General features: G+C 37.9%; 2 protein-coding genes across 5 annotated transcripts in view; both read right to left on the reverse strand.

The window, feature by feature from the left end:
• LOC127523251 (PH and SEC7 domain-containing protein 1) overlaps positions 1–19573 on the reverse strand; it is an 81388-nt gene extending 61815 nt beyond the window's left edge. For 2 of the 3 annotated variants that reach the window (XR_007932837.1, XM_051913759.1), the window contains exon 1: positions 1606–1885. The gene's annotated coding sequence lies outside the window, so the exon portion shown is untranslated. Of the gene's footprint in view, positions 1–1605; positions 1886–19288 lie in introns of those variants that run through there. The other variant, XM_051913760.1, reaches the window with a different exon arrangement.
• Positions 3775–27234, reverse strand: fbxl15 (F-box and leucine-rich repeat protein 15). Of its 2 annotated transcripts, none has more exons than XM_051913789.1 (5): positions 27082–27234; positions 25697–25856; positions 24934–25436; positions 23588–23817; positions 3775–4821 (listed from the first exon to the last, which is right to left on the reverse strand). In XM_051913789.1, the coding sequence occupies exons 1-4, from the start codon at positions 27156–27158 to the stop codon at positions 23628–23630; spliced, it is 930 nt and encodes a 309-aa protein (XP_051769749.1). In that variant the 5' UTR covers positions 27159–27234; the 3' UTR covers positions 3775–4821; positions 23588–23627. The 2 variants fall into 2 exon arrangements, with proteins under 2 accessions (XP_051769749.1, XP_051769748.1); XM_051913788.1 differs by lacking the exon at positions 3775–4821 and adding an exon at positions 21466–22517.
• Between the last annotated feature and the right edge of the window lie 371 nt (positions 27235–27605).

Genomic DNA, 27605 nt, shown 5'->3' on the forward strand with positions numbered 1-27605 from the left:
TGTCAGACACTATAATTCATCATCCTTAAGGACTCAAACGTCTTTCTCAGGACAGCGTCTGCTCTCACCGCCAAAACCAGACAGAGACTGAACGAGACCCAACAGATTTAACAGCACTAATGATATATTGGCCAGGCTGATTAATCAGGCAATTTCTGAGGTTATCACATCAGCTGTTAACAGTGCCGGCTTGCCCGATTAAGTGTTAGTTACTCTTTGTGCCAAACGCGAAATCTACCAGCAGACCTGTCAATGAATAATAAACACGTTCTGTTTGATGCTTTGTGTGAATTTTAAGTGAATATTGTGCACCAAAACATGTTGTATAAGTCTCATTTGTCATTCTCATTTCTCATTGAACACTTTATTTGTTGCATCATAAATAATAAAAGAAGATTGCTAGTATCTCGGCATGCAATCCTTTTTTGGATACGCAGCAAATGAGTTTTTTTACTCTTTTTGGAAGGATTTCATTGTATCTTGGAAATCATGTTATATGTGGAATGAAAAATGCGCAAGATCCTATTCTTGTTTGAAAATAAGTCATTATGTTTTGCATATTGGCATTATATGCCAAAATTGATGGATGAAGGCTGATATAATGCCAATACAACTTGATTATGAGAGCAAAATTTACACCATTACAAATACTTGACAAGATTGTTGGTAAATTTGGGAACTATACAAGTGGGAAAAAACTTGGGCACACACTGAAAAACATTTGGTGCACGATAACAATTTTCACTCAGAAATTGCTAGTAAATTTCACAAACAATTGCAAAGAAATGGCAAGTAACACTGGATTAGAAAAACTGAAATAGTATTTTCTTATAAAACATACTCAATAATCTTTGTTTTATGTGCAACTTCAAAAAATCTTTAATTTTTTACAGTGCAGTAATTGTCAGATAATCTCAAGCGAGACAAATATTGGCTAATTAATTGGCCTGGTTGATATATACAAGTAAATTTGAGGGAAAATGTGTTAAATAACAGTTTACTTGGTGTCTGCAGTTATGAATACATCTCATTTTCTCATCATTGAGTTTTATTGTGTATATGTCTGCATTAAATCAATATCAGCCATTAAAACCCCATCAAACCGCACACAAAAACTAATATGTATAATATTCATAAAAACTTATGTAGGGTTTTATATCCAAACACCAGTAAGAAAGGGACATTTATTAGACACCTCAACCTTTAAATGCTATAAAACAGCACTGAACCACATCAAATCATTCACAGAGGGATGACCTCAACGTCCTAGAATGATCAACTGGTTGATTCCAACACTTTCAGTGAAGAACTTACTAAATGATTGTATTCTAGTAAGATAAACACCCCAAATCCTGAATATCCCAGCAAACGAAGCTTTAATTTGATCATTTAAAAGCTCTCCTGTCCGGTGTCCTTTAGCACAAGCAATCTCAGGCCACATCTCAGAAATCAACACTGATCCAGCAGCATGTGTTTGAATGTGACATTTCCCCCAGACTGACTGCAATGTTTCTGCATGCAGCAATGCAACAGCATGTCAATGCATCAGGACATCAGCTCCACACAAAACCCAGCAGACACGCATGAAACAGGAGAAACTCTTACCGGAGGCTCAGGTGGCTGTGTGGATGGAGGAATGCGGGGCTGTTGGTGCTGCCGCTGGTGTGTTACTGCAGTCCGCATGCACTCAGCAGCATCATCATCATCATCTTCATCATGAGGCTCTGCCTGGGTTGTACCGGGCTGTACCGCTGGCGGTGCTGAAGTGGACAGCTCCTCGACTCGGTCTTGCATTCGTGTTTTGGGTGGGGGGGAATGAAAAGGACAGCAGAGAACAGAGTGTGTCTAACTAATAGAGTCAGACCTCAGCCCCGCCGGTAGGAGCACGAGGTTTGTTCTAAATCACGCTCTACCATACTTCTCCTATTAGTAGTGCAGTACGCGGGGAAGTCGGAAAGCGCTGCTGTTACCTGTTACATTTAGTAAGTATTCCTCCAGGGGGCGCGTGATGGCTCATGTAGAGGAATCCTCGCGCTGCAGTCAAATTTAATTCAAAATTATTAACATTGGTATGATAAACAGTATAACCGTTTAAATATATTAATTTGAAAACATATTACCTGTCGTGTATATTGAAATTCGTCCTAGTTTTGTATTTTAGTCTATAAAATCGATCAGAATAAAACGCATCCAGTAATCACAATTGATTGTGATTGGTCCGTTTTGAGCAGCGCTGGAAAAAGTAACAGGTACCTCGTGCTCGTGACAGCGCTGTCGTGCTCCAATTCAAAAATTACAGTTACAAATTAAAGATTTGTTTCTATTTGTATAAATATTTTAAATAATAAAATATTTGTTTATATATATATATATATATATATATACACATATAAAGATAAAAAGATAAACAGGTAGGGAGATAAGAAAAAGAGAAGATAGGGATACTGAAGCAAATATTTCTCTTTTTTCTTTACAGGTTTTAAAATTGCATCTATACAATTCTTTATCTGCTCAATATTCTTAATGAATAAAGACATGATTACTTCCCGTAGCCTAACTAATTATTATTAATCATTATTATTGAGACGCTGACCAATTAGAGACAGCGTATGATCCGCAAAGCCCCGCCCATTCTCACCCCCAGTTTCATAATAAACGCCATTCCACCTGCTCGCTCTATGTAGTATGCAGTGCGTTAGTATTCCATCACAGACGCAGCGCGCATGCTCAGGGCTCGCGTGCTGAAATTACTGACAGGTGTGACGAGTTTTTCAGGTCGAGTCTCACGAGGCGAACAAACCGCAAACAACTGTTGTGATCCCAATTTAATAAGCGAGTCTATGCAAATAAAATTAAATATGCTTTACCTGAAAATCGTTTTTTCTTTGAGGAGAAAGGCACGATTTGATTTCATGTCTGTCTTGTGCACCAATGCATGCATTCATCATTTCACAAATAAATATGCTACTTTTTCATATTGTACTTTTTTGTACCTAATTGAATAAAAATGTAATTAAATGATTTTGTAAGTATAACTTTAATTAGATCTTACAAAAATGTCAAAACTTACTGTTTTTGGACTTTTTGGATGTTATTAGTTAACTGATTACTGATCAAACAAAAAGAGATGCTGCAATGACTGCTGTATCACTGTGAAATGAACAAGACAGTTCCGTTGTATTTTCATTAATACCTTCATTATTCTTATTTTAAATTAACCTTTTTCTCTTCTCTTCATATTAACATGCTAAATAAAACAAGATAGATGCCTTTCAGATGATGATGCATACAAATTAAATCAGATTTCTATACACAAGGTTACACAAGGTCAGAACCAGTTTGAGTTTCAGGGATCAGCACGGATAATAAAGCTATATGACTAATAATTCTGTAATTCAGGTCATTAGGACACCAACCTCCCTCTATTCATGTAGAGAACCAGTTAATTTTAGTAATGTCTAGGCATGTGTAGTTTCAGAATTATCAAGCAAGATTTCCGTGTATGAATCAAGAGTAAACCACATTTTTTCTTGCAGGATTTGAACCAGTGCAGGATTTCATCTCCATAAAGACTTTTACAAGTTTAAAACAGATGCATTACAGAAACACAACGTTTGCATATCAATGCAAAATTCCCCCTCCTATTCTGCAATTAATCATAGATCCTTCCATCCATCTGAAAACTTGTGGTTAATTAGCATGAAGATAAAAGTTAGAAGGTTAAAACATCACAAACTTACCAAGTGATCCAAGACCAAATAATACTTCAAAGCATCATATTGCATAAGACTTTATATTTTCTCAGCAATTTGCATAAAACATTTATGCACTTAATTATTTACAACCGCACAGAATTAAAGCAAAACACATCAAAGCACAGCGCATGTGCAAAACTCATATACCGTTGTGATAGTTGAGCAATTGTCCAAGAAATTGCGTCATGAAATACTCATAATAAAGCAATACATATAAAGGTCCTAAAAGACCCCAAACATACAAAAGAAGCAGATTGTGATAGGCCACACTTTAAAAACATGTTTCAATTCTGTAAATTGGGTCTTGATTAAATATTATCAATGCAACATACAGAGCAATACCAGCAAATAGTCTATTTCTGTGCACTTATTTGCAGATAAAATATTCAATAGGATGTGTCTTTTTCAAATAAACACTGAGAACCCGTGAAGTAAATCAGAACCAATATTAGTTTTCCAGCTTCAATCCTTTTCACAAAGACACAAGTGTGAATTTACCCAAAAACTGAGGTTTCAAAGTGCATATGAATCAATATGCATATGATTCACATGTAAATAAGAATCTATATTGTTTAGTTATCATAATGATGCTATTCTTTTCTATGATTAGATTAAATAGGGATAAAATCAACACAGAGCTCTGAATCTACCAGTATGTTTCTGTAAAACATGACTTGATTGCTTCTGAGGAAGATCTGCCTTCCTGTTTACAGATGTGTCTAATGAAGCTGAGAGAAAACCTGATGGTCCAGGACTGAAAAAGTGCAAATATTACAGTATTTCATAAGTGCAAAATGATACAACATTTGGTGCATGAAAAACAGAGAAAGCTGCTTCAATAAACAAGATATTTCATAAGGGACGAGATTTACTCGAGCTCCCATCCGAAAACCTGCAGTTTTAAACCAGAGAAATCGTAGTGGTTCTATTTTAAAGGCTAAAATACACTTAAACAATCAAACACTTGAGATGTGGGTTTGTTGTTGTGTCTTCTGTGATATTGCATTGGTGTAAAAATGTGTTCAAAAGACAGCCTTCCAGAGAAAGATCATGGATGAGAGATGACCTGTGTAACAAAACAAACATTTCACACATTAGAAGCAAAAAGACTAACCAGAGGCACTACATTATGATGAAAGGTTACAAATATAAAATTTGCATCAATCATATACAATAAACATGTATTAAAGGAGCAGTTCACCCAAAAAATGAAAATTATCCCATGATTTACTCACCTTCAAGCCATCCTAGGTGTATATGACTATCTTCTTTCAGACAAACACAATCGGAGCTAAAAAATATTCTGGCTCTTCCAAGCTTTATAATGGGAGTGAATGGGGCTCAAGATTTTGAAGCCCAAAAAAGCGCATCCATCCATCATAAAAGTAATCCATACGACTCCAGGGGGTTAATAAAGGCCTTCTGAAGCGTTTTGTTAGAAAAATATCCATATTTAAAACTTTATAAACTATAATCACTGGCTTCCGGCAACGGCCGTAAAAAACTGACGGCGGAAAAACTGACCTCTGACCTGACACATGACGTATTGATGAATGCGGAAGTGCATAGGATAGAGCAAAACAAAACACCGGTCATGAATTAGAAGTCTAAAACGAGAAATTTTAAAGAGAAATGTCGAAGGATTTCAATATAAGAGAAGAGGAGCTTGAGTTTGTTGCACAGCCCTACCATGAGAGGCGTCTAAGCTTACGATGTGTCGGGTCAGAGGTCACTCTTCCGCCGGAACTAGACTCACGTACGGCTGTTGCCGGAAGCCAGTGATTACAGTTTATAAATTTATAAATATAAATATATACCTATAAATATTTATAAACATTTTCTCACTGATGACATACTCATTCTATCGTTCACCCATCCATTTAGCCTACGCTCTATAGTACTAAACAAACAGAGAGAATTTTCTCCAGCAGAGACTAAATACACCACAGAGACTTCCAGACTGCATTTCACTGTCATAACCTTTTGAAATTGACTGATGGTATTTTACCTTTTTTGCAAAATGTATTTTTTGCAAAGCCATTCTGTATGAGAAATGACAAATTGACCATCTGCATGAAGGGATGGACTTATTTACTGCTTAGCAGAGAAATTAATCCCTTAAATCCTACATAGTGCACGCACACACACACACACAGATTTACGTCATGTTTTAAGTTAAACCTCAGTGACTCATACAGTAAACTCCCATTTAGGCCTACAAGTATTAGAAATGTGTATATATGATGATACTGCAAAATTTTCCCCTAAACCATGTAAGGGATGAATTTAAATAAGGGAATAAATGGACATGAATTGGGCATTACGTAAAAAAAAAAAAATATATATATATATATATATCTGACAACAGAATGCCATGATTGACCAATCAGAATCAAGTACACCAGCTTGAACAACTCTGCACACATGACTAATTCTTCATCACACAGGCTAATATGCCTACATACATTTTCACACATGCACTTGTACAAATAAGCAATTGTGTATTTTTACTTAGAAATATGAAACACCTCTACAGAAGTGCTTCCTGCAGCCTTTGAGACGCCTGGTGATTGATTGAAGGATCTCATGTGTTTTGCACACACACACACACACACACACACACACACACACACACACTCTAACATGCTCTTCTGAAAGTGCAGGTGCATGTCATTGACTTTGCTGCTACAGCACAAGTGAAGGATAAATGAAAGCAGCTCTCATGTCAACAATCAATCAGTGAAACACACATATGCACGCACACAACCAAAATAATACCTTCACTGACACCGTTTACACCAAGAAAGTGTCTTTATAGGGAAGCCAGAACCACTATAACTGAACGTAAGCTCGCCCAACTGAATGTAATTTGTACTTCTGCTGGCACGCATTAAAAGTATACAGAGCAGGTCAAGGTTTTGCTGGTTAGCATGCCCCAGTTAGCCCCTCCTGGTAGATGCCGTAACAACACCTTCCTCCATTGATAGCTATTCAAAATTACAACATTTATACATTCAAGCTATAGGTCAATGACGTGACGGGTCATTTTTTTATCCAAAGGCCTTAATAATAATAAAAAACAAAGATATGGCATCCAAAGTATGTAAGGTAGTACAACTAGATCTCTTTTATTGAATCCAAAAGGTTTTAATTATATTTTGTTACATATAAAGGTATTTTAAAGATTTTGAAGTGTCAAAAGGTCATTTGGTTTAACCGTCCAATGGCCAATACAGCCATTTCATTTGTGATTAAAATATATACATTTAATACATTTTTAGATATTTTTTATTCTGGCATGATTTTATAACATCATATATCAACGTAGTGCAAAATAGTATTAAAATTATGTGTAGAAGTCGTTGCTTTGTTATGAGAAAAAATGTCCGGAAAAAAGAATTTCATTGATGTCATTCGGAGTAACCAATATAAAGGCTCCATTTAGGATAAAGTCATGCGGTCAATATCATGTGACAGGATGTGACATCATTCAGACACCTGCAAAGGACCACATGGCTGTATAGCAAAGTAACTAACTCTCTCTTAACTATTTGAAAAATTCATGTTTTCACTTATACGCATGTCCCGAAACATCAGGTCATTCGGTACAACCGCTATAAAACATGGAAAATGTTGTAATATTTCACAAACTTGTACTAAATATAAAATGTTTGATTGTCCTTTTGCTAGCTAGCTAAATATCAGCCTGTTAGCATTGTTTGAAAATATCGTCATTCGGTATAACCAAAAGTGTCATTCGGTAAAACCAAATTACTTTTTTGGTGACAAATTTTGTCCATCTTGTAAAAAATGACAAAAGCAGTGTTAATTGATTATAAAAAACACATAATCTCATTATTAACACTTAATAAAACCTCAAATGAATTATATCTCCATTAGGTTTTTTTTTTTTTTTTTTACACTTTTAAACACCTTATTTGTCAATGACCCCGATTTTTATCAGTATGTTCTAGCTTAGCTACCTGAAGACTAAGACGGTAGAGTTTTACAATTTCAAACAGGTTCAAACAGGTTTTGTCTGTGCACATTCAAAAGTGTCCAAAAGTCTGAAACCACAATAAATAATGTGGAATTTTGTTCATTTAAAACTGATAATGTTAAGCGAATAGTTGGTCCAACATTCAAAATAACATAAAACGACATGAGGAAAAGTAAACAATGGCAGATGCATTGTTCATTATTCGGTCAACTACTGCTTTTGCACATCTTGTTTCTAATCATAATTTGATGTTAAGCATGTACACGCATGTACATTCAAGCTTACACATACACATCCTTACAGTATAACCCTGCTCTGATTCCTCAATATCATCCCTCTCTCCTTCACTCATTTTGTCCCTGAACTTTCTCTCTCCAAAAATACTCACTCATCCTTCAGCCCTGCAGGAGTATTACAGGCCATCTCAGCTAATTCACTGAAAACCATCTGTGCCATTTAAACAGACACCTTCACACCTTTATCACCAGCTTTGTTACCTTCCTCATTAAAGGCCTCGCTAAATACCACAATCTGCTGCACTTTTTATTTTGCAAACTTCCACTTGCAGTTTATTTGAGAAGTATGAGAGGAAAATGCATGTTGACAGGCTTCGTGAGATTCACACTAATTGCACCGGGCCATTCACCTGACGGTGAGTTTGGTTCACTATAACAACAGAAGCCCACAAGCACTATAACAGTCACAGAGGGAAGAATAAGACATTGCAACAGCTGTAATGATCCCTCTCGGGAATCAGAGTTCCCCAGGTATATCTTCTGCATGTTTACAGCCAGAATCACAGTCTAATTAAACAGCGTCACAGAAACCGTCTCTAAGGTCAACAGAGCAGGATCTGTGCTAATATTAGCCGGCTGCATGACTATCTGACCACAGTCCTCAGATTCTCCTTCAGAGGACAGACAGCTGACTATATACACGACAGTATGAAATCAAAATGGATATTTTTTACTGTCTTGAAGACAAAAATTGGACTTTTGTGGCATGTCAGATTCACTGAAAAAAATTGTCATTCATTAAAGGGGTGGTTGATTATGATTTCACTTTTTTTAACTTTAGTTAGTCTGTAATGTTGCTGTTTGAGCATAAACAACATCTGCAAAGTTACGACGCTCAAAGTTCAATGCAAAGGGAGATATTTTCTTTTACAGAAAACGCTTTTTAAGGACTACAACAAACGGCTGGTAGGGACTACAACAAGCTTCTTGCCCCTGCCCCCGTGAACACACAACAAAGGGGGCGGGGCCATGTTGGGCTGCTTTAGAGAAGAGGAAGAGTTGTTGTAGTAGAGTGTTGTTGTCATGCCGTCATTACGCCGGACAGCTTCAAAAACGAGGGTCAATTCAACACTGGATTTACACAAAAGATTAACATGACGGCACATGCTAGTCGATGAGTTGAATCAACTCCACAGTAACTACATAAATTGATCCACTAACCATTCAGAAACATCCAGATTCATTCTAAAAGTTGTAACTTCTTCCTGAGTCTCTCCATCAGTGTCTGACTAACAATGTAAGGCTGAACAAAATCGTCATTTTGTCTGCGTGAGATTCTCCAGCTTTGTTGTTGTTGAGCAACCGAAGCACCAGCTGTTAAAGCTCCGCCCTTTTCTGGAAAGGGGGCCGGGAGCAGCAGCTCATTTGCATTTAAAGGGACACACACAAAAACACTGTGTTTTTTGCTCACACCCACATAGGGGCAAATTTGACAAGCTATAATAAATGATCTGTGGGATATTTTGAGCTGAAACTTCACAGACACATTCACCTGAGACTTTTCAAATTTCACTAATAATTACAAAAACACATTGAATTAACACAATGAATTAAACTTTAATCTTTGTTTAGTTTAAAACTTTATATGTTAAAATTCTGCAAAATACACCTTTAGCCTATATAAGCATGAATCTACTGTAAGTATACAATGGCATTTTTCTGTAATCAAATGCAATTCAAAATTCAGCAGATTACAGTGCTGTTGTTTTCTTTCTATCTATGAAGTGAGGAGAAAAACACCCGTGAGAATGACAACAGGAACAAAAGAGTACGAATACAAATTTAAGACAGCCGTAACAGCAAAGCTCCTTCTGGTCAAACTGATCTGTATGGAATTAGCACATTTATATGGACTGACTGATGAATACATTTGCCATGAATTATAAGAAAGCCGTTCTATTGAGCGCAGAGAGGTGAAAGCTGTAGCCATAGAGACAAGCAATCTGAATCTCTCTCTCTCTCTCTCTCTCCCTCCTTCCCTTTCTGTCACTCATTCACTTTCTCGTGCCACTTAAAATAATTCACACTGGTTTCTGTCCAAAGGCGCACCTGTCACTTTGACAGAGTAGAAGTGTATATGAAGGAGGCTACTGAATGTCAAAAACAGGACAGGCCTCTACAGGTAGAGTGGGAGGAGTTTAACACAATTTCACCTGATTTCAACATTAGTGACACTACATAAGCCACATTTTACATTTGACATCAAGTGGAGATCCGACACAACAGCTAATTTGTATATCGAAAAGGAAAGTTAAAAAAAGAAGAAATGTATTAATATTAAAATGGTTCAACAATATGCAAAATTATTAATGACATGCATAAAAAAACTGACCACCTTATCACACAGAACAAACACTGAGAAGAAATGGTGCAGCTAAAATACACCTTCCCTTATACACTGACATATGCTTTCATCTAAATCTCGCATCTAAAGTGTTGTTGACATCACAGTCACATCAACAACACTTGAGAAGGGGAAAGTGTGCGTGAGGGATGGTCGAGCTCTCGTGATCGTAAACGTGCTGAGACTTGTCCTCATTCCTGAAATATATTCAGAAAAGATTGATCAACAGCAGCTGTGTCATATTCTCCATGAAAACAGAGATGGCAAAAACACGATTCCAGAAACCAACAGAGAAATCAGCTATTGTCCTTTGTGTTTACACAGACACCTCCCACTCCTGCTGAAACTATTTTTAAAACTTCTATTTTTACATTTTTTGAAGATAAGCACAATATGGTGCAGGATGAATTTCACACAGAAGTTTAATATTTAGGTTTAGCAATATTTCAATTCCTAACCACAGTAGAATAGTCATGCTTAACGTAATAAACACTACTAATTTAATAATCTAAAATTAATATCTATCTATCTATCCATCTATCCAACTACCCACATCCATCCATCCATCCATCCATCCGTCCGTCCGTCCGTCCATCCATCCATCCATCCACCTGTCTACCAAACTACCCATTCATCCATCCATCCGTCCGTCCGTCCGTCCGTCCGTCCGTCCACCCAACTACCCATCCATCCGTCCATCCGTCTGTCTACCCAACTAATCATCCATCCATCTATCCATCTACCCAACTACCCACATATCCATCCATCCATCCGTCTACCCAACTACCCACCTACCCATCCATCCATCCATCCATCCATCCGTCTGTCTACCCAACTACCCATCCATCCGTCCATCCGTCTGTCTACCCAACTAATCATCCATCCATCTATCCATCTACCCAACTACCCACATATCCATCCATCCATCCGTCTACCCAACTACCCACCTACCCATCCATCCATCCATCCATCCATCCATCCATCCGTCTGTCTACCCAACTATCCATCCATCCATCCATCCATCCGTCTGTCTACCCAACTATCCATCCATCCATCCATCCATCCGTCCGTCTGTCTACCCAACTATCCATCCATCCATCCATCCATCCATCCATCCGTCTGTCTACCCAACTATCCATCCATCCATCCATCCATCCATCCATCCGTCTGTCTACCCAACTATCCATCCATCCATCCATCCATCCGTCTGTCTACCCAACTATCCATCCATCCATCCATCCATCCGTCTGTCTACCCAACTATCCATCCATCCATCCATCCATCCATCCATCTGTCTACCCAACTAATCATCCATCCATCCATCCATCCATCCATCCATCCATCGTCTACCCAACTACCCACCTATCCATCCATCCATCCATCCATCATCCATCCGTCTACCCAACTACCCACCTATCCATCCATCCATCCATCCGTCTGTCTACCCAACTATCCATCCATCCGTCCATCCGTCTGTCTACCCAACTAATCATCCATCCATCCATCCATCGTCTACCCAACTACCCACCTATCCATCCATCCATCGTCTACCCAACTACCCACCTATCCATCCATCCATCCATCCATCCGTCTGTCTACCCAACTATCCATCCATCCGTCCATCCGTCTGTCTACCCAACTACCCACCTATCCATCCATCCATCCATCCGTCTGTCTACCCAACTATCCATCCATCCGTCCATCCGTCTGTCTACCCAACTAATCATCCATCCATCCATCCATCGTCTACCCAACTACCCACCTATCCATCCATCCATCGTCTACCCAACTACCCACCTATCCATCCATCCATCCATCCATCCATCCGTCTGTCTACCTAACTACCCATCCATCCATCCATCTATCCATCCGTCTGTCTACCCAACTATCCATCCATCCGTTTGTCTACCCAACTAATCATCCATCCATCCATCCATCCATCGTCTACCCAACTACCCACCTATCCATCCATCCATCCATCCGTCTACCCAACTACCCAACTATCCATCCATCCATCCATCCATCCATCCATCCATCCATCCATCCATCCATCCGTCTGTCTACCCAACTATCCATCCATCCGTCCATCCGTTTGTCTACCCAACTAATCATCCATCCATCCATCCATCGTCTACCCAACTACCCACCTATCCATCCATCCATCCATCCATCCATCCATCCATCCATCCATCCATCCATCCATCCGTCTACCCAACTACCCACCTATCCATCCATCCATCCATCCATCCATCCGTCTGTCTACCTAACTACCCATCCATCCATCCATCCATCCATCTATCCATCTGTCTGTCTACCCAACTATCCATCCATCCATCCATCCGTCTGTCTACCCAACTAATCATCCATCCATCCATCCATCGTCTACCCAACTACCCACCTATCCATCCATCCATCCATCCATCATCCATCCATCCGTCTGTCTACCTAACTACCCATCCATCCATCCATCCATCCATCTATCCATCTGTCTACCCAACTATCATCCATCCATCCATCCATCCTTACTGTAGAGGTGCATTTTCATTTTACAACAGTTTTGAAAGGTGCTCATCCAATCAGAATTTAAATTCATCTGATCTGTTTTATAAGCTAAAACTAATCATTTAATTGCTACTGTTACACTAGTTCTGTTCTGTCGTACACTACGAGTCAGTCGATAGAGGTTGACTTTCAGTCTTCCATGTTATACCTCTCCTAATGACCATAATTACTCTAAGGCCAAAGATCAGAAATCAGAAGCGCACCTGTCTGTCTGAAATCATCTGCCTGTGTCCTGTAACGCTGCACACATGGAGCATTTACAAGCGTGTGCGTCAATCATGCAACATGACTTAAGAAATCATTCACGTCTGTAACGCAAATGATGTGGGATGAGCTACGTGCCAAAGTTTAGTACTTAGTGTCAGGATTTTGTTCAAATCCCTCACACTAAGTATGAGTGATAGTAATAGTGAAGTTTGCCTTCAAACACCACTAAAAGAGGCCAAAAATAGCATGTGCTGATGTGGTCCAATGTATCTTATTAGCTCCCTCTCTCTCTCTCACTCACTCTCACTCACACACACACAGTTCCTACAGACCTACTTTCCCCTCCTCTACTTAATAGGATTTATCTCCTTCAGTCTGTGATACACAAACACACACCTGCAGCCCTGAGCCAAGTCCTTCCATTAACACAGCTAATCTGAGACCTTCAGGGAGCGGATGAACCCTTTCTACACCGACATATCCGTATAATTGGGTAAATCTCACTAAAACATGTCCAGGCCGCAATTTACCCCAAAATCAAAAGAAAAAAGTTGAGAACTTGTCTTTTGCATAAACAAAATAAAATTTTTGGGACCATTAAACTGCATTGTGAACTTACTGTCATGACAATTAAACACAATTGACCCAAATAATCATTAAATGTGCTTGATATATATATATATATATATATATAATTTATATATATATGTGAACTATGACCTGGACATGTTCTTGAAAGGTTTCATAAGACTCACTCAACTCTCTTGGGTTCACACATAGAGCACTACATCACACGCTTATTAAATAAACATTATGTCTCTTAGGACCTCATAGTCTTATAGTGATAAAGTGAAGCCCTTCAGAGTGTGGGTGAAAATTGTAAATCATTCCAAAATAGAAAATAAACCAAACCTCACAACACTTCATTTAGACATTACACTGGCCTTAAATCATCACCTTTACAACCTCGTGAACTTACACAGACAAACAGCATTACTGTAATTCAATCCTCATGATGCACACTAATCAGTTCAACCGTCATCTACACAAATGAACAACGTTATTCACTTAGCTGGAAGCCATGATGCATAATACTCAGACAAAGGCCATTTCCACACAAACCGGTTTTGTGAATGTGAATCAGTGAGTTCTGGATCATACAGTTGATGTTAATGGCATGATTGACAATCTCAGGGATTGAATAACATTCAGGATGAATCAAATAGTCTCTAAGATGGAGTCTGAATTAAATTAGTGCAGCATTATTTTCATGGTACAAGCTCACTAATGGTTGTAAACCAACTTAAAGGGATCCTTGATTATGATTTCATTTTTTTTTTACTTTAGTTAGTGTGTAATGTTGCTGTTAGAGCATAAACAATCATCGTCATTTTTTTACGCCGGACTGCTTCACAAACGAGGGTCAATTCAACACTGGATTTGCACAAAAGATTAACATGACGACACATGCTAGTCGATGAGTTGAATCAACTCCACAGCAACTACATAAATTTATCCACTAACCATTCAGAAACATCCAGATTGATTCTAAAAGTTGTAACTTCTTCCTGAGTCTCTCCATCAGTGTCGACTCCGGTTTGAACAATGTAAGGCTGAACACCGTTACTGACAATCCTCATTTTGGCTGCGTGAGATTCTCTAGCTTTGTTGTTGTTGAGCAACCGAAGCGTGAGCTGTTAAAGCTCCGCCCTCTTCTGGAAAGGGGGCCGGAGCAGCAGCTCATTTGCATTTAAAGGGACACACACAAAAATGCCGTGTTTTTGCGCAAACCCAAATAGGGGCAAATTTGACAAGCTATAATAAATGATCTGTGGGGTATTTTGAGCTGAAACTTCACAGACACATTCTGGAGACTTCTATTACATCTTGTAAAAGGGGCATTATAGGTCCCCCTTAAGACACACACACGCAAAGGGCCTGTTTTCTGTCAAATATCTTGAGATAAGGCCACCAGGTGGTCCGAAAACAGAAAAAAGCAATGAAAAGGAAACGCATCTCTGAATTATTAATTTGATCTCATGACGTACACATCCAATGCATTTCAGAGCTGAATTACAGTTTCCATGCAAAGCACTGATTCATTTCATTTAGAGACAGATGGAGAGAGTGGGAGAAAGAGAAGAGCGTGTGAAAAGAGACGTATGAAAGGTTATTGAGGGTGTAAAGAAGAAAGAGATTGTAGGAAGAAGAAAGCATGTGTGGGCAACAGGCGGAGAGATGAAAGAGTTTCTCACTGATTCTCAGGCCTCATAAGAAGTGTGTTACATGAGAGGACGACAGCCAGAAAATACTAATCAGACAGACAGAACGAGAGAGAGAGAGAGAGAGAGAGAGAGAGAGAGAAGAACTGATGAATCCACTGTACGCTATGATACCGATCATGTTTACATGCAAAATTTGGTCATAATCCAGTTATATATGTAAACATGTTAATTTGATTGCCACAACCCAATTAAACCTACAGTATGTTTCTAGAATAAACAGCAGATATATGCCTAGATTAATCTGAATTTTTGCTCATGCAAACTAGTTTAGGATATGCTTTTTTTAATGGCTGATAATGATGCCACTATCTAGACAGCGGGGTAGCCAGTGACCTATATAGTGCTTAATGACGACAAATAAGACAAACTCAAATTTGCTGAATATAAATGAAGAGTTATTATACACCATTTTATACCAAATGTTATACTGACACAAAGCACTTCTGTAAATCAGCAAAACGGGGAACATTTTCAGCCGATAATCTCAAAACAGCATATCAATATATAAGTATGTCTACAGACAAAAAGTTTGTATGGTTTACAATACAGGCGGTGAAACACACTTTCAAGAAACACATTTTTGGAGTAAAGAGGAGACTTTTTTCCTAACAAATAAAGTTCAAAAGATTGTTAAAATGTTTTTGAAAGAAGTCTCTAATGCTTATCTATTAAATATATTCTAAAATGTAATTTATTCCTGTGATCAAAGCGTCATTACTCCAGTCTTCAGAGTCACATGATCCTTCAGAAATCATTCTGATATGCTTGATTTGCTGCTCAAGAAACATTTCTGATTATTATCAATGTTGAAAACAGTTTTTACTAACTAATTTTGTGGAAACTGTAATACTTTTTTTTCAGTATTCTTTGAAGAATAAGAAAAACACCTATCCATCTTTCAAAGAAAAACATTAATTTGAAATATAAATCTTTTGTAACATTATAAATGTCTTCACTGAAATCAAAAAATCTTTTGAACAGTAGTGTGAATCAATATACAGACAAGTGAAAGCACCATAAGAGTCTTACGGCCTACATTTTGCAGTTCATTGCACGCTTGTCTGTTGTTGCTGTTCTTTAAAGCTGAAGTGTGTAATTTCTGCGTCACAAGCACCACCAAAAGAAAACTGCAAAAAATAATGACTTTTCATACAGGCTTCCGAAACAACTGCTTCCGTCTTACAATCAAACAAAACCTGAATGTGAAATCTACCAAAAATGGTTTACTGTCCAACCAAATTATTTTAGTAGTGGAAAAAAAATGGCACACTTCAGCTTTAAAGACATTAATGAAAATGACCTGATTAAATTACAGTAACAAATTACTAACAATGCAACAGCATACATCTCCAATATCACCAACAGATAACAGTGTGGAAAAAAATAGGCATGTCACAGTCACTCTAAAAAATGCTGAGTTAAAAACAACCCAATTTGGGTTGAAAATGGACAAACCCAGTGGTTGGGTTAAATGTTTGCCCAACGTGCTGGACAGTTTTATTTAACTATTTTTATAAAACTATTGTTTAGACATTACTATATGACTGGCTTAAAATGAACCCAAAATTAAAAATCAGACACATAATTACTAGAGGCAACAATAATAATCAAAAGGTGAACATTTATTAAGAAGCAATTTAATAAATGTTATTAATTAAACATATTAATAAATGTTAATTTCTAACATATTTTGGGTTAAATTGAATCAAGCAATACAGTAATTTTTAAACAATAGTTGAGTTAAATAAAACTACCCAGCAGGTCGGGTCAAACATTTAACCCAACCGCTGGGTTATAACAAACCCATTCACTGGGTTAAAACAACCCATTCGCTTTGTACATTTTTAACCCAACTTGGGTTGTTTTTAACCCAGCATTTTTTAGAGTGTATACTTGATATCTATATTCCAATAACTGGAGCATATAAACCTCTTTTATATCTAGAATGAAGTCAAAACTGACCTCAAAGAGCTCAAATATGATAAGCATGTCATAAACAGAACAAATAGCGAGAGATTTTTTAAACGGAAGATGACATCTCTTTCTTCAAGCTGTCTGAAACCTTCTCTGCAACCTCAGCTGATGAAGACGAACATCACACCTGACCCTCAGACAGACAACTCAAGCCATGGCTCATAATTTCATCCTTCTCAGTCCCTTATTTGCTTTCCCGCTCTTTCTCTCTCCATGCTAAAGGACGTGCCATTTGTATCCCGAGCGGTCATGGCACCTGCAGCTTTTGTGTCAGACACTATAATTCATCATCCTTAAGGACTCAAACGTCTTTCTCAGGACAGCGTCTGCTCTCACCGCCAAAACCAGACAGAGACTGAACGAGACCCAACAGATTTAACAGCACTAATGATATATTGGCCAGGCTGATTAATCAGGCAATTTCTGAGGTTATCACATCAGCTGTTAACAGTGCCGGCTTGCCCGATTAAGTGTTAGTTACTCTTTGTGCCAAACGCGAAATCTACCAGCAGACCTGTCAATGAATAATAAACACGTTCTGTTTGATGCTTTGTGTGAATTTTAAGTGAACATTGTGCACCAAAACATGTTGTATAAGTCTCATTTGTCATTCTCATTTCTCATTGAACACTTTATTTGTTGCATCATAAATAATAAAAGAAGATTGCTAGTATCTCGGCATGCAATCCTTTTTTGGATACGCAGCAAATGAGTTTTTTTACTCTTTTTGGAAGGATTTCATTGTATCTTGGAAATCATGTTATATGTGGAATGAAAAATGCGCAAGATCCTATTCTTGTTTGAAAATAAGTCATTATGTTTTGCATATTGGCATTATATGCCAAAATTGATGGATGAAGGCTGATATAATGCCAATACAACTTGATTATGAGAGCAAAATTTACACCATTACAAATACTTGACAAGATTGTTGGTAAATTTGGGAACTATACAAGTGGGAAAAAACTTGGGCACACACTGAAAAACATTTGGTGCACGATAACAATTTTCACTCAGAAATTGCTAGTAAATTTCACAAACAATTGCAAAGAAATGGCAAGTAACACTGGATTAGAAAAACTGAAATAGTATTTTCTTATAAAACATACTCAATAATCTTTGTTTTATGTGCAACTTCAAAAAATCTTTAATTTTTTTTACAGTGCAGTAATTGTCAGATAATCTCAAGCGAGACAAATATTGGCTAATTAATTGGCCTGGTTGATATATACACGTAAATTTGAGGGAAAATGTGTTAAATAACAGTTTACTTGGTGTCTGCAGTTATGAATACATCTCATTTTCTCATCATTGAGTTTTATTGTGTATATGTCTGCATTAAATCAATATCAGCCATTAAAACCCCATCAAACCGCACACAAAAACTCATTTCATAAAAACTTATGTAGGGTTTTATATCCAAACACCAGTAAGAAAGGGACATTTATTAGACACCTCAACCTTTAAATGCAATAAAACAGCACTGAACCACATCAAATCATTCACAGAGGGATGACCTCAACGTCCTAGAATGATCAACTGGTTGATTCCAACACTTTCAGTGAAGAACTTACTAAATGATTGTATTCTAGAAAGATAAACACCCCATATCCTGAATATCCCAGCAAACGAAGCTTTAATTTGATCATTTAAAAGCTCTCCTGTCCGGTGTCCTTTAGCACAAGCAATCTCAGGCCACATCTCAGAAATCAACACTGATCCAGCAGCATGTGTTTGAATGTGACATTTCCCCCAGACTGACTGCAATGTTTCTGCATGCAGCAATGCAACAGCATGTCAATGCATCAGGACATCAGCTCCACACAAAACCCAGCAGACACGCATGAAACAGGAGAAACTCTTACCGGAGGCTCAGGTGGCTGTGTGGATGGAGGAATGCGGGGCTGTTGGTGCTGCCGCTGGTGTGTTACTGCAGTCCGCATGCACTCAGCAGCATCATCATCATCATCTTCATCATGAGGCTCTGCCTGGGTTGTACCGGGCTGTACCGCTGGCGGTGCTGAAGTGGACAGCTCCTCGACTCGGTCTTGCATTCGTGTTTTGGGTGGGGGGGAATGAAAAGGACAGCAGAGAACAGAGTGTGTCTAACTAATAGAGTCAGACCTCAGCCCCGCCGGTAGGAGCACGAGGTTTGTTCTAAATCACGCTCTACCATACTTCTCCTATTAGTAGTGCAGTACGCGGGGAAGTCGGAAAGCGCTGCTGTTACCTGTTACATTTAGTAAGTATTCCTCCAGGGGGCGCGTGATGGCTCATGTAGAGGAATCCTCGCGCTGCAGTCAAATTTAATTCAAAACTATTAACATTGGTATGATAAACAGTATAACCGTTTAAATATATTAATTTGAAAACATATCACCTGTCGTGTATATTGAAATTCGTCCTAGTTTTGTATTTTAGTCTATAAAATCGATCAGAATAAAACGTACCCAGTAATCACAATTGATTGTGATTGGTCCGTTTTGAGCAGCGCTGGAAAAAGTAACAGGTACCTCGTGCTCGTGACAGCGCTGTCGTGCTCCAATTCAAAAATTACAGTTACAAATTAAAGATTTGTTTCTATTTGTATAAATATTTTAAATAATAAAATATTTGTTTATATATATATATATATATATATATATATATATACACATATAAAGATAAAAAGATAAACAGGTAGGGAGATAAGAAAAAGAGAAGATAGGGATACTGAAGCAAATATTTCTCTTTTTTCTTTACAGGTTTTAAAATTGCATCTATACAATTCTTTATCTGCTCAATATTCTTAATGAATAAAGACATGATTAATTCCCGTAGCCTAACTAATTATTATTAATTATTATTATTGAGACGCTGACCAATTAGAGACAGCGTATGATCCGCAAAGCCCCGCCCATTCTCACTCCCAGTTTCATAATAAACGCCATTCCACCTGCTCGCTCTATGTAGTATGCAGTGCGTTAGTATTCCATCACAGACGCAGCGCGCATGCTCAGGGCTCGCGTGCTGAAATTACTGACAGGTGTGACGAGTTTTTCAGGTCGAGTCTCACGAGGCAAACAAACCGCAAACAACTGTTGTGATCCCAATTTAATAAGCGAGTCTATGCAAATAAATTTAAATATGCTTTACCTGAAAATCGTTTTTTCTTTGAGGAGAAAGGCACGATTTGATTTCATGTCTGTCTTGTGCACCAATGCATGCATTCATCATTTCACAAATAAATATGCTACTTTTTCATATTGTACTTTTTTGTACCTAATTGAATAAAAATGTAATTAAATGATTTTGTAAGTATAACTTTAATTAGATCTTACAAAAATGTCAAAACTTACTGTTTTTGGACTTTTTGGATGTTATTAGTTAACTGATTACTGATCAAACAAAAAGAGATGCTGCAATGACTGCTGTATCACTGTGAAATGAACAAGACAGTTCCGTTGTATTTTCATTAATACCTTCATTATTCTTATTTTAAATTAACCTTTTTCTCTTCTCTTCATATTAACATGCTAAATAAAACAAGATAGATGCCTTTCAGATGATGATGCATACAAATTAAATCAGATTTCTATACACAAGGTTACACAAGGTCAGAACCAGTTTGAGTTTCAGGGATCAGCACGGATAATAAAGCTATATGACTAATAATTCTGTAATTCAGGTCATTAGGACACCAACCTCCCTCTATTCATGTAGAGAACCAGTTAATTTTAGTAATGTCTAGGCATGTGTAGTTTCAGAATTATCAAGCAAGATTTCCGTGTATGAATCAAGAGTAAACCACATTTTTTCTTGCAGGATTTGAACCAGTGCAGGATTTCATCTCCATAAAGACTTTTACAAGTTTAAAACAGATGCATTACAGAAACACAACGTTTGCATATCAATGCAAAATTCCCCCTCCTATTCTGCAATTAATCATAGATCCTTCCATCCATCTGAAAACTTGTGGTTAATTACCATGAAGATAAAAGTTAGAAGGTTAAAACATCACAAACTTACCAAGTGATCCAAGACCAAATAATACTTCAAAGCATCATATTGCATAAGACTTTATATTTTCTCAGCAATTTGCATAAAACATTTATGCACTTAATTATTTACAACCGCACAGAATTAAAGCAAAACACATCAAAGCACAGCGCATGTGCAAAACTCATATACCGTTGTGATAGTTGAGCAATTGTCCAAGAAATTGCATCATGAAATACTCATAATAAAGCAATACATATAAAGGTCCTAAAAGACCCCAAACATACAAAAGAAGCACATTGTGATAGGCCACACTTTAAAAACATGTTTCAATTCTATAAACTGGGTCTTGATTAAATATTATCAATGCAACATACAGAGCAATACCAGCAAATAGTCTATTTCTGTGCACTTATTTGCAGATAAAATATTCAATAGGATGTGTCTTTTTCAAATAAACACTGAGAACCCGTGAAGTAAATCAGAACCAATATTAGTTTTCCAGCTTCAATCCTTTTCACAAAGACACAAGTGTGAATTTACCCAAAAACTGAGGTTTCAAAGTGCATATGAATCGATATGCATATGATTCACATGTAAATAAGAATCTATATCGTTTAGTTCCTTATCATAATGATGCTATTCTTTTCTATGATTAGATTAAATAGGGATAAAATCAACACAGAGCTCTGAATCTACCAGTATGTTTCTGTAAAACATGACTTGATTGCTTCTGAGGAAGATCTGCCTTCCTGTTTACAGATGTGTCTAATGAAGCTGAGAGAAAACCTGATGGTCCAGGACTGAAAAAAGTGCAAATATTACAGTATTTCATAAGTGCAAAATGATACAACATTTGGTGCATGAAAAACAGAGAAAGCTGCTTCAATAAATAAGATATTTCATAAGGGACGAGATTTACTCGAGCTCCCATCCGAAAACCTGCAGTTTTAAACCAGAGAAATCGTAGTGGTTCTTTTTTAAAGGCTAAAATACACTTAAACAATCAAACACTTGAGATGTGGGTTTGTTGTTGTGTCTTCTGTGATATTGCATTGGTGTAAAAATGTGTTCAAAAGACAGCCTTCCAGAGAAAGATCATGGATGAGAGATGACCTGTGTAACAAAACAAACATTTCACACATTAGAAGCAAAAAGACTAACCAGAGGCACTACATTATGATGAAAGGTTACAAATATAAAATTTGCATCAATCATATACAATAAACATGTATTAAAGGAGCAGTTCACCCAAAAAATGAAAATTATCCCATGATTTACTCACCTTCAAGCCATCCTAGGTGTAATGACTATCTTCTTTCAGACAAACACAATCGGAGCTAAAAAATATCCTGGCTCTTCCAAGCTTTATAATGGGAGTGAATGGGGCTCAAGATTTTGAAGCCCAAAAAAGCGCATCCATCCATCATAAAAGTAATCCATACGACTCCAGGGGGTTAATAAAGGCCTTCTGAAGCGTTTTGTTAGAAAAATATCCATATTTAAAACTTTATAAACTATAATCACTGGCTTCCGGCAACGGCCGTAAAAAACTGACGGCGGAAAAACTGACCTCTGACCTGACACATGACGTATTGATGAATGCGGAAGTGCATAGGATAGAGCAAAACAAAACACCGGTCATGAATTAGAAGTCTAAAACGAGAAATTTTAAAGAGAAATGTCGAAGGATTTCAATATAAGAGAAGAGGAGCTTGAGTTTGTTGCACAGCCCTACCATGAGAGGCGTCTAAGCTTACGATGTGTCGGGTCAGAGGTCACTCTTCCGCCGGAACTAGACTCACGTACGGCTGTTGCCGGAAGCCAGTGATTACAGTTTATAAATTTATAAATATGGATTTTTTTCTAACAAAAACTCATCGCTTTACTTCAGAAGGCCTTTATTAACCTCCTGGAGTCGTATGGATTACATTATGATGGATGGATGCACTTTTTTGGGCATCAAAATCTTGAGCCCCATTCACTCCCATTATAAAGCTTGGAAGAGCCAGGATATTTTTTAATATAACTCCGATTGTGTTCATCTGAAAGAAGAAAGTCACATACACCTAGGATGGCTTGAGGGTGAGTAAATTTTCATTTTTAGGTGAACTATCCCTTTAAGAAAGCAAATGGGGTTAGTTTTGATTTCATGTCTTTTTGCTAGTTCTGATCTGGTAACTTGCCTCTTCAGGACTCCACAATGCCCCAGATGTTCCTGTAGTGCTAAATCTGCAGATTAATAAACGGAGCGAATCCCACGACGTCCTGCAGCAGCACTAGCGCCCTCTGCAGGGGAGGTTCCACATCGATCTCCACATTACGCCGGCGCAGGACACCCAGACTGGACTCGGTTACGTTGTGACAGTGGTTCACTTTGAGAGACTGCAGCTTGGGGCAGTACTCCGCTAACGTCCTGAACACACAAACAAAGTGTTATTAATAGGCTCTGTTTTCATAATGTACTGCGCTGCCTATGTAGACAGCATAATAAGGCATTGCATTTGCTAAATTACTTTCCCAAACAATCTCTCATCTAAATATTGTTACTGAACTGTTATCAAATCGCAAATGTTGCGATGTAATGAAATAAATATATGCACTGCATGTTTCAGAGTGAAGCGCGGTACTGTGTTCATTATATTATATATTATAGTATAATTATTATACAGTCATTATATAATCAAAATTTTTTGGCCAACACAAGCAGGATCTAGAGATTTTATTTTATTATATTTTTTAAATACTTGTTTTTTTTTACAGTGAAATACTACAATAGTAATATTTCTTATTATTTTTAATTGTTTTAGCAATAATATTTTAATGATAATAAAAATAATTATATATTTTTTTTAAATATGACTATATAATATTATATATTATTATTACTATATTATTATTATTATTATAATATAGTCATATATATATATATATATATAAAATCACAATTTTTTGACAAAACAAGCAGAGATTTTATTTTATTATATTTTTCTTAAATACTTGATTTATTATTTTACAGTGGAATACTTCAATAGTAATATTTCTTATTTTGTTTAATATTTTTATTTAGCAATAATATTTTAATAATAATAATAATAAACACACAAATAGTAATAATTATAAAAGTAGTAATAATCAATTAGTAATAATATTAATTAGGCCTGTCAATAGATTAAATTATTTGGCACACTTGTTGTGAAATCAAGCATACACCATTTATCTTGTTTAACACATTCATTTTGTCATCATTTGCTATATCCAGAAAACTAAACAATCACATTGAAGGGTTATTCTCACAAAACTGTATTTTCTGGAAGTGTTTTTCAAGGTAAATTTGTGTGTCTTTCCAAAAAAGGACACTTGGAGACTCCAAAAGGACACCAAATAAGCATATGATTTAAGGAGTTCCAGGGAAAAAATAAATAATACGCAATTGGTTTTTTTTCCCCTGAAATCATGCAGCCCTATTTAGATATGAGCTTCTAAACAAACTCCTGCAACTGTCTGCTTCTAACCACAAACACAAACACACCTGATAGCTTCGTTTCGTACTCGCAAGCACCCTGTGAGGTCCAGCTTCTCCAGCTCTCTGCACTTCTTTGCCACTTCCTCCACCGCTATGTCCGTGATGTTGGCATTAACAGCCACTGAGAGCGACCGCAACGCCGGGCACTTCCCCGCCACGTAACACACGACCTCGTCCTTCAGCTGTCGGCAGGCGGTCACGTCCAGCGAGCGCAGGTCCGAGCAGTGATCCGCCAGGCTGCGCAGCGCCAGGCTGTCCACCCACTCGCAGTGCGCCAGGCTCAGGTGCTGGAGGCGCGGGCAGCTCAGCGACACCGCTACCAGCGCGTGACGGCTCAGGTGCACGCAGCTACGCATGTCCACGCGCAGCAGGTGCTGGTTCTGACCAATCACGGGCAGCAGCTCTTTGTCAGTGATCCAATCGGAGCAGTTGGTGACGCAGAGGTGGTGGAGAACTTGATTGTGGCGAAGCATGGAGCAGAAGGCTTCTTTAGGAATGTGAGGCCCCGTCTGAGGAGAAACACAGGAAGGATAGTGTGCAAGTTTGATGAAATACAGTGCAACAGAACGGCCAATATTCCAACGACTGTATATTTACATACAGTGCCGGTCAAAAGTTTGGAAACATTACTATTTTTAATGTTTTTATGCTCATCAAGCCTGCATTTATTTGATCAAAAATACATTAAAAAAAACAGAAATATTATTAAAATTTAAAACACATGCGTGGATGATACTGTACATGCATATCAAAGTTTTTTTCCCCTCACCTGTGCAGGGTCAAACTTACGGCAGTTGGCCAGGTACACCTGAACGAGAGAACGGAAGCTCTTGCTGACGCGCTGCAGGCTGACCATGTGACGCAGCGGCAGGTAGCAGAACACGTGTGTAACTAACACATCCTCCCAGGGCAGGTCCAGCAGCTGACACCTGTCACAATATAAAATACACAAAAACCCAGTCATGCCATAAGACATACTGCAGATTTCACTGGAAAGAGGAGAGTTAGGTAAGATACTTTTACAGAAATCGACTACAACAAACGGCTGGTAGGGACTACAACAAGCTTCTTTCCAGGTTGGTAACATCACAAACCCTAAAATTGACATAAACCCCGCCCCCAAGAACACGCAACAAATGGGGTGAGGCCATGTTGGGCTGCTTTAGAGAAGAGGAAGAGTTGTTGTAGTAGAGTGTTGTTGACATGCTGTCATTTTACGCCGGACTGCTTCACAAACGAGGGTCAATTCAACGCTGGATTTGCACAAAAGATTAACATGACGGCACATGCTAGTCGATGAGTTGAATCAACTCCACAGCAACTACATAAATTTATCCACTAACCATTCAGAAACGTCTAAAAGTTGTAACTTCTTCCTGAGTCTCTCAATCAGTGTCGACTCCGGTTTGAACAATGTAAGGCTGAACACCGTTACTGACAATCCTCATTTTGGCTGCGTGAGATTCTCCAGCTTTGTTGTTGTTGAGCAACCGAAGCGTGAGCTGTTAAAGCTCCGCCCTCTTCTGGAAAGGGGGCCGGGAGCAGCAGCTCATTTGCATTTAAAGGGACACACACACGAACACTGCGTGTTTTTGCTCACACCCAAATAGGGGTAAATTTGACAAGCTATAATAAATGATCTGTGGGGTATTTTGAGCTGAAACTTCACAGACACATTCTGGGGACACCAGAGACTTGTATTACATCCTGTAAAAGGGGCATAATAGGTCCCCTTTAAATGCATGCAGCACGCATATAAAACAACTGAGAAACTGACATACTAAGACAGTGTTCGTACAAGTCAAAAGCCCTGCTTTCTGTACGAGCAGCATGCATGCGCACAAAACAACTGTTTTAAAGACATAATTGTTATGATCATGTTAACTACTAAAAGACTACAGTGATGACACAAACCAAATGCTTCCTGTTTTAATATGCAAGCGTGCAAACGAGTGCAGCCACTGTCTCATAGAAAATCAGGCTTATATGGACAGCACAGATAGAAAAATACAACAGCAATGTTCTGTTGCTGTTTGCATGCATTGACTGGATGCATCACTGAATGCAAACGTGTGTTTGTGTACATGCGAGCTAAAAGAACGCGCACGTTTCTCTAAATCCATGCACACCTGGATCTCTCTTTATGAAATATACCTGTGGTTTTGCACGCGTTCATCGGGTTTTAGATCCATGCTGATACTGCCCTCTGATCCGCGCACTTTATTTATCATGATGGATAAACAGCTGACCGGCTCATCCGGGTTCTGCTACTGCAGAGGATGATACGGATTCAACAGGACGCCGCAGACTCACTGCTGCCATCTAACGACCCGGAAGAGCAGTGGCGCTGTCATAAATCAGATTAGATAAACATCTGTTTGAATGTATGCACGTCTAGATAGATACACAGAAAGAAAATTGTTATGTGTGTATGTATGATAAATAGATCCAACCAAACAACAGGTCTTCAAACATCCACATGAGATAAATTAGGCTACAAAAATACTCATTTATTTATGATATGATACCAACAACCTTCAGTAAATGCATGAATTTTGAATGTTTTATTTATATGGCAGTCATACAGCATATAATTATGATTATTTCTAGATGACTCCTACAAGACAAACAAACAAACAAAACCCAACCTGATTCATCAGCTGTGAGCTGGAGGGCTT

This window comes from Ctenopharyngodon idella, chromosome 12 (assembly GCF_019924925.1).
Source record: "Ctenopharyngodon idella isolate HZGC_01 chromosome 12, HZGC01, whole genome shotgun sequence".
Classification (NCBI taxonomy): domain Eukaryota; kingdom Metazoa; phylum Chordata; class Actinopteri; order Cypriniformes; family Xenocyprididae; genus Ctenopharyngodon; species Ctenopharyngodon idella.

Excerpts from the sequence above, each read along its gene's own strand:
- fbxl15 (XM_051913789.1), bottom strand. The coding sequence starts at position 27,158 with ATGATAAATAAAGTGCGCGGATCAGAGGGCAGTATCAGCATGGATCTA. Across the intron at positions 25,857-27,081 it reads GAACGCGTGCAAAACCACAG|GTGTCAGCTGCTGGACCTGC; the intron begins GTATATTTCATA and ends ATATTGTGACAG. Across the intron at positions 23,818-24,933 it reads GTACGAAACGAAGCTATCAG|GACGTTAGCGGAGTACTGCC; the intron begins GTGTGTTTGTGT and ends TTGTGTGTTCAG.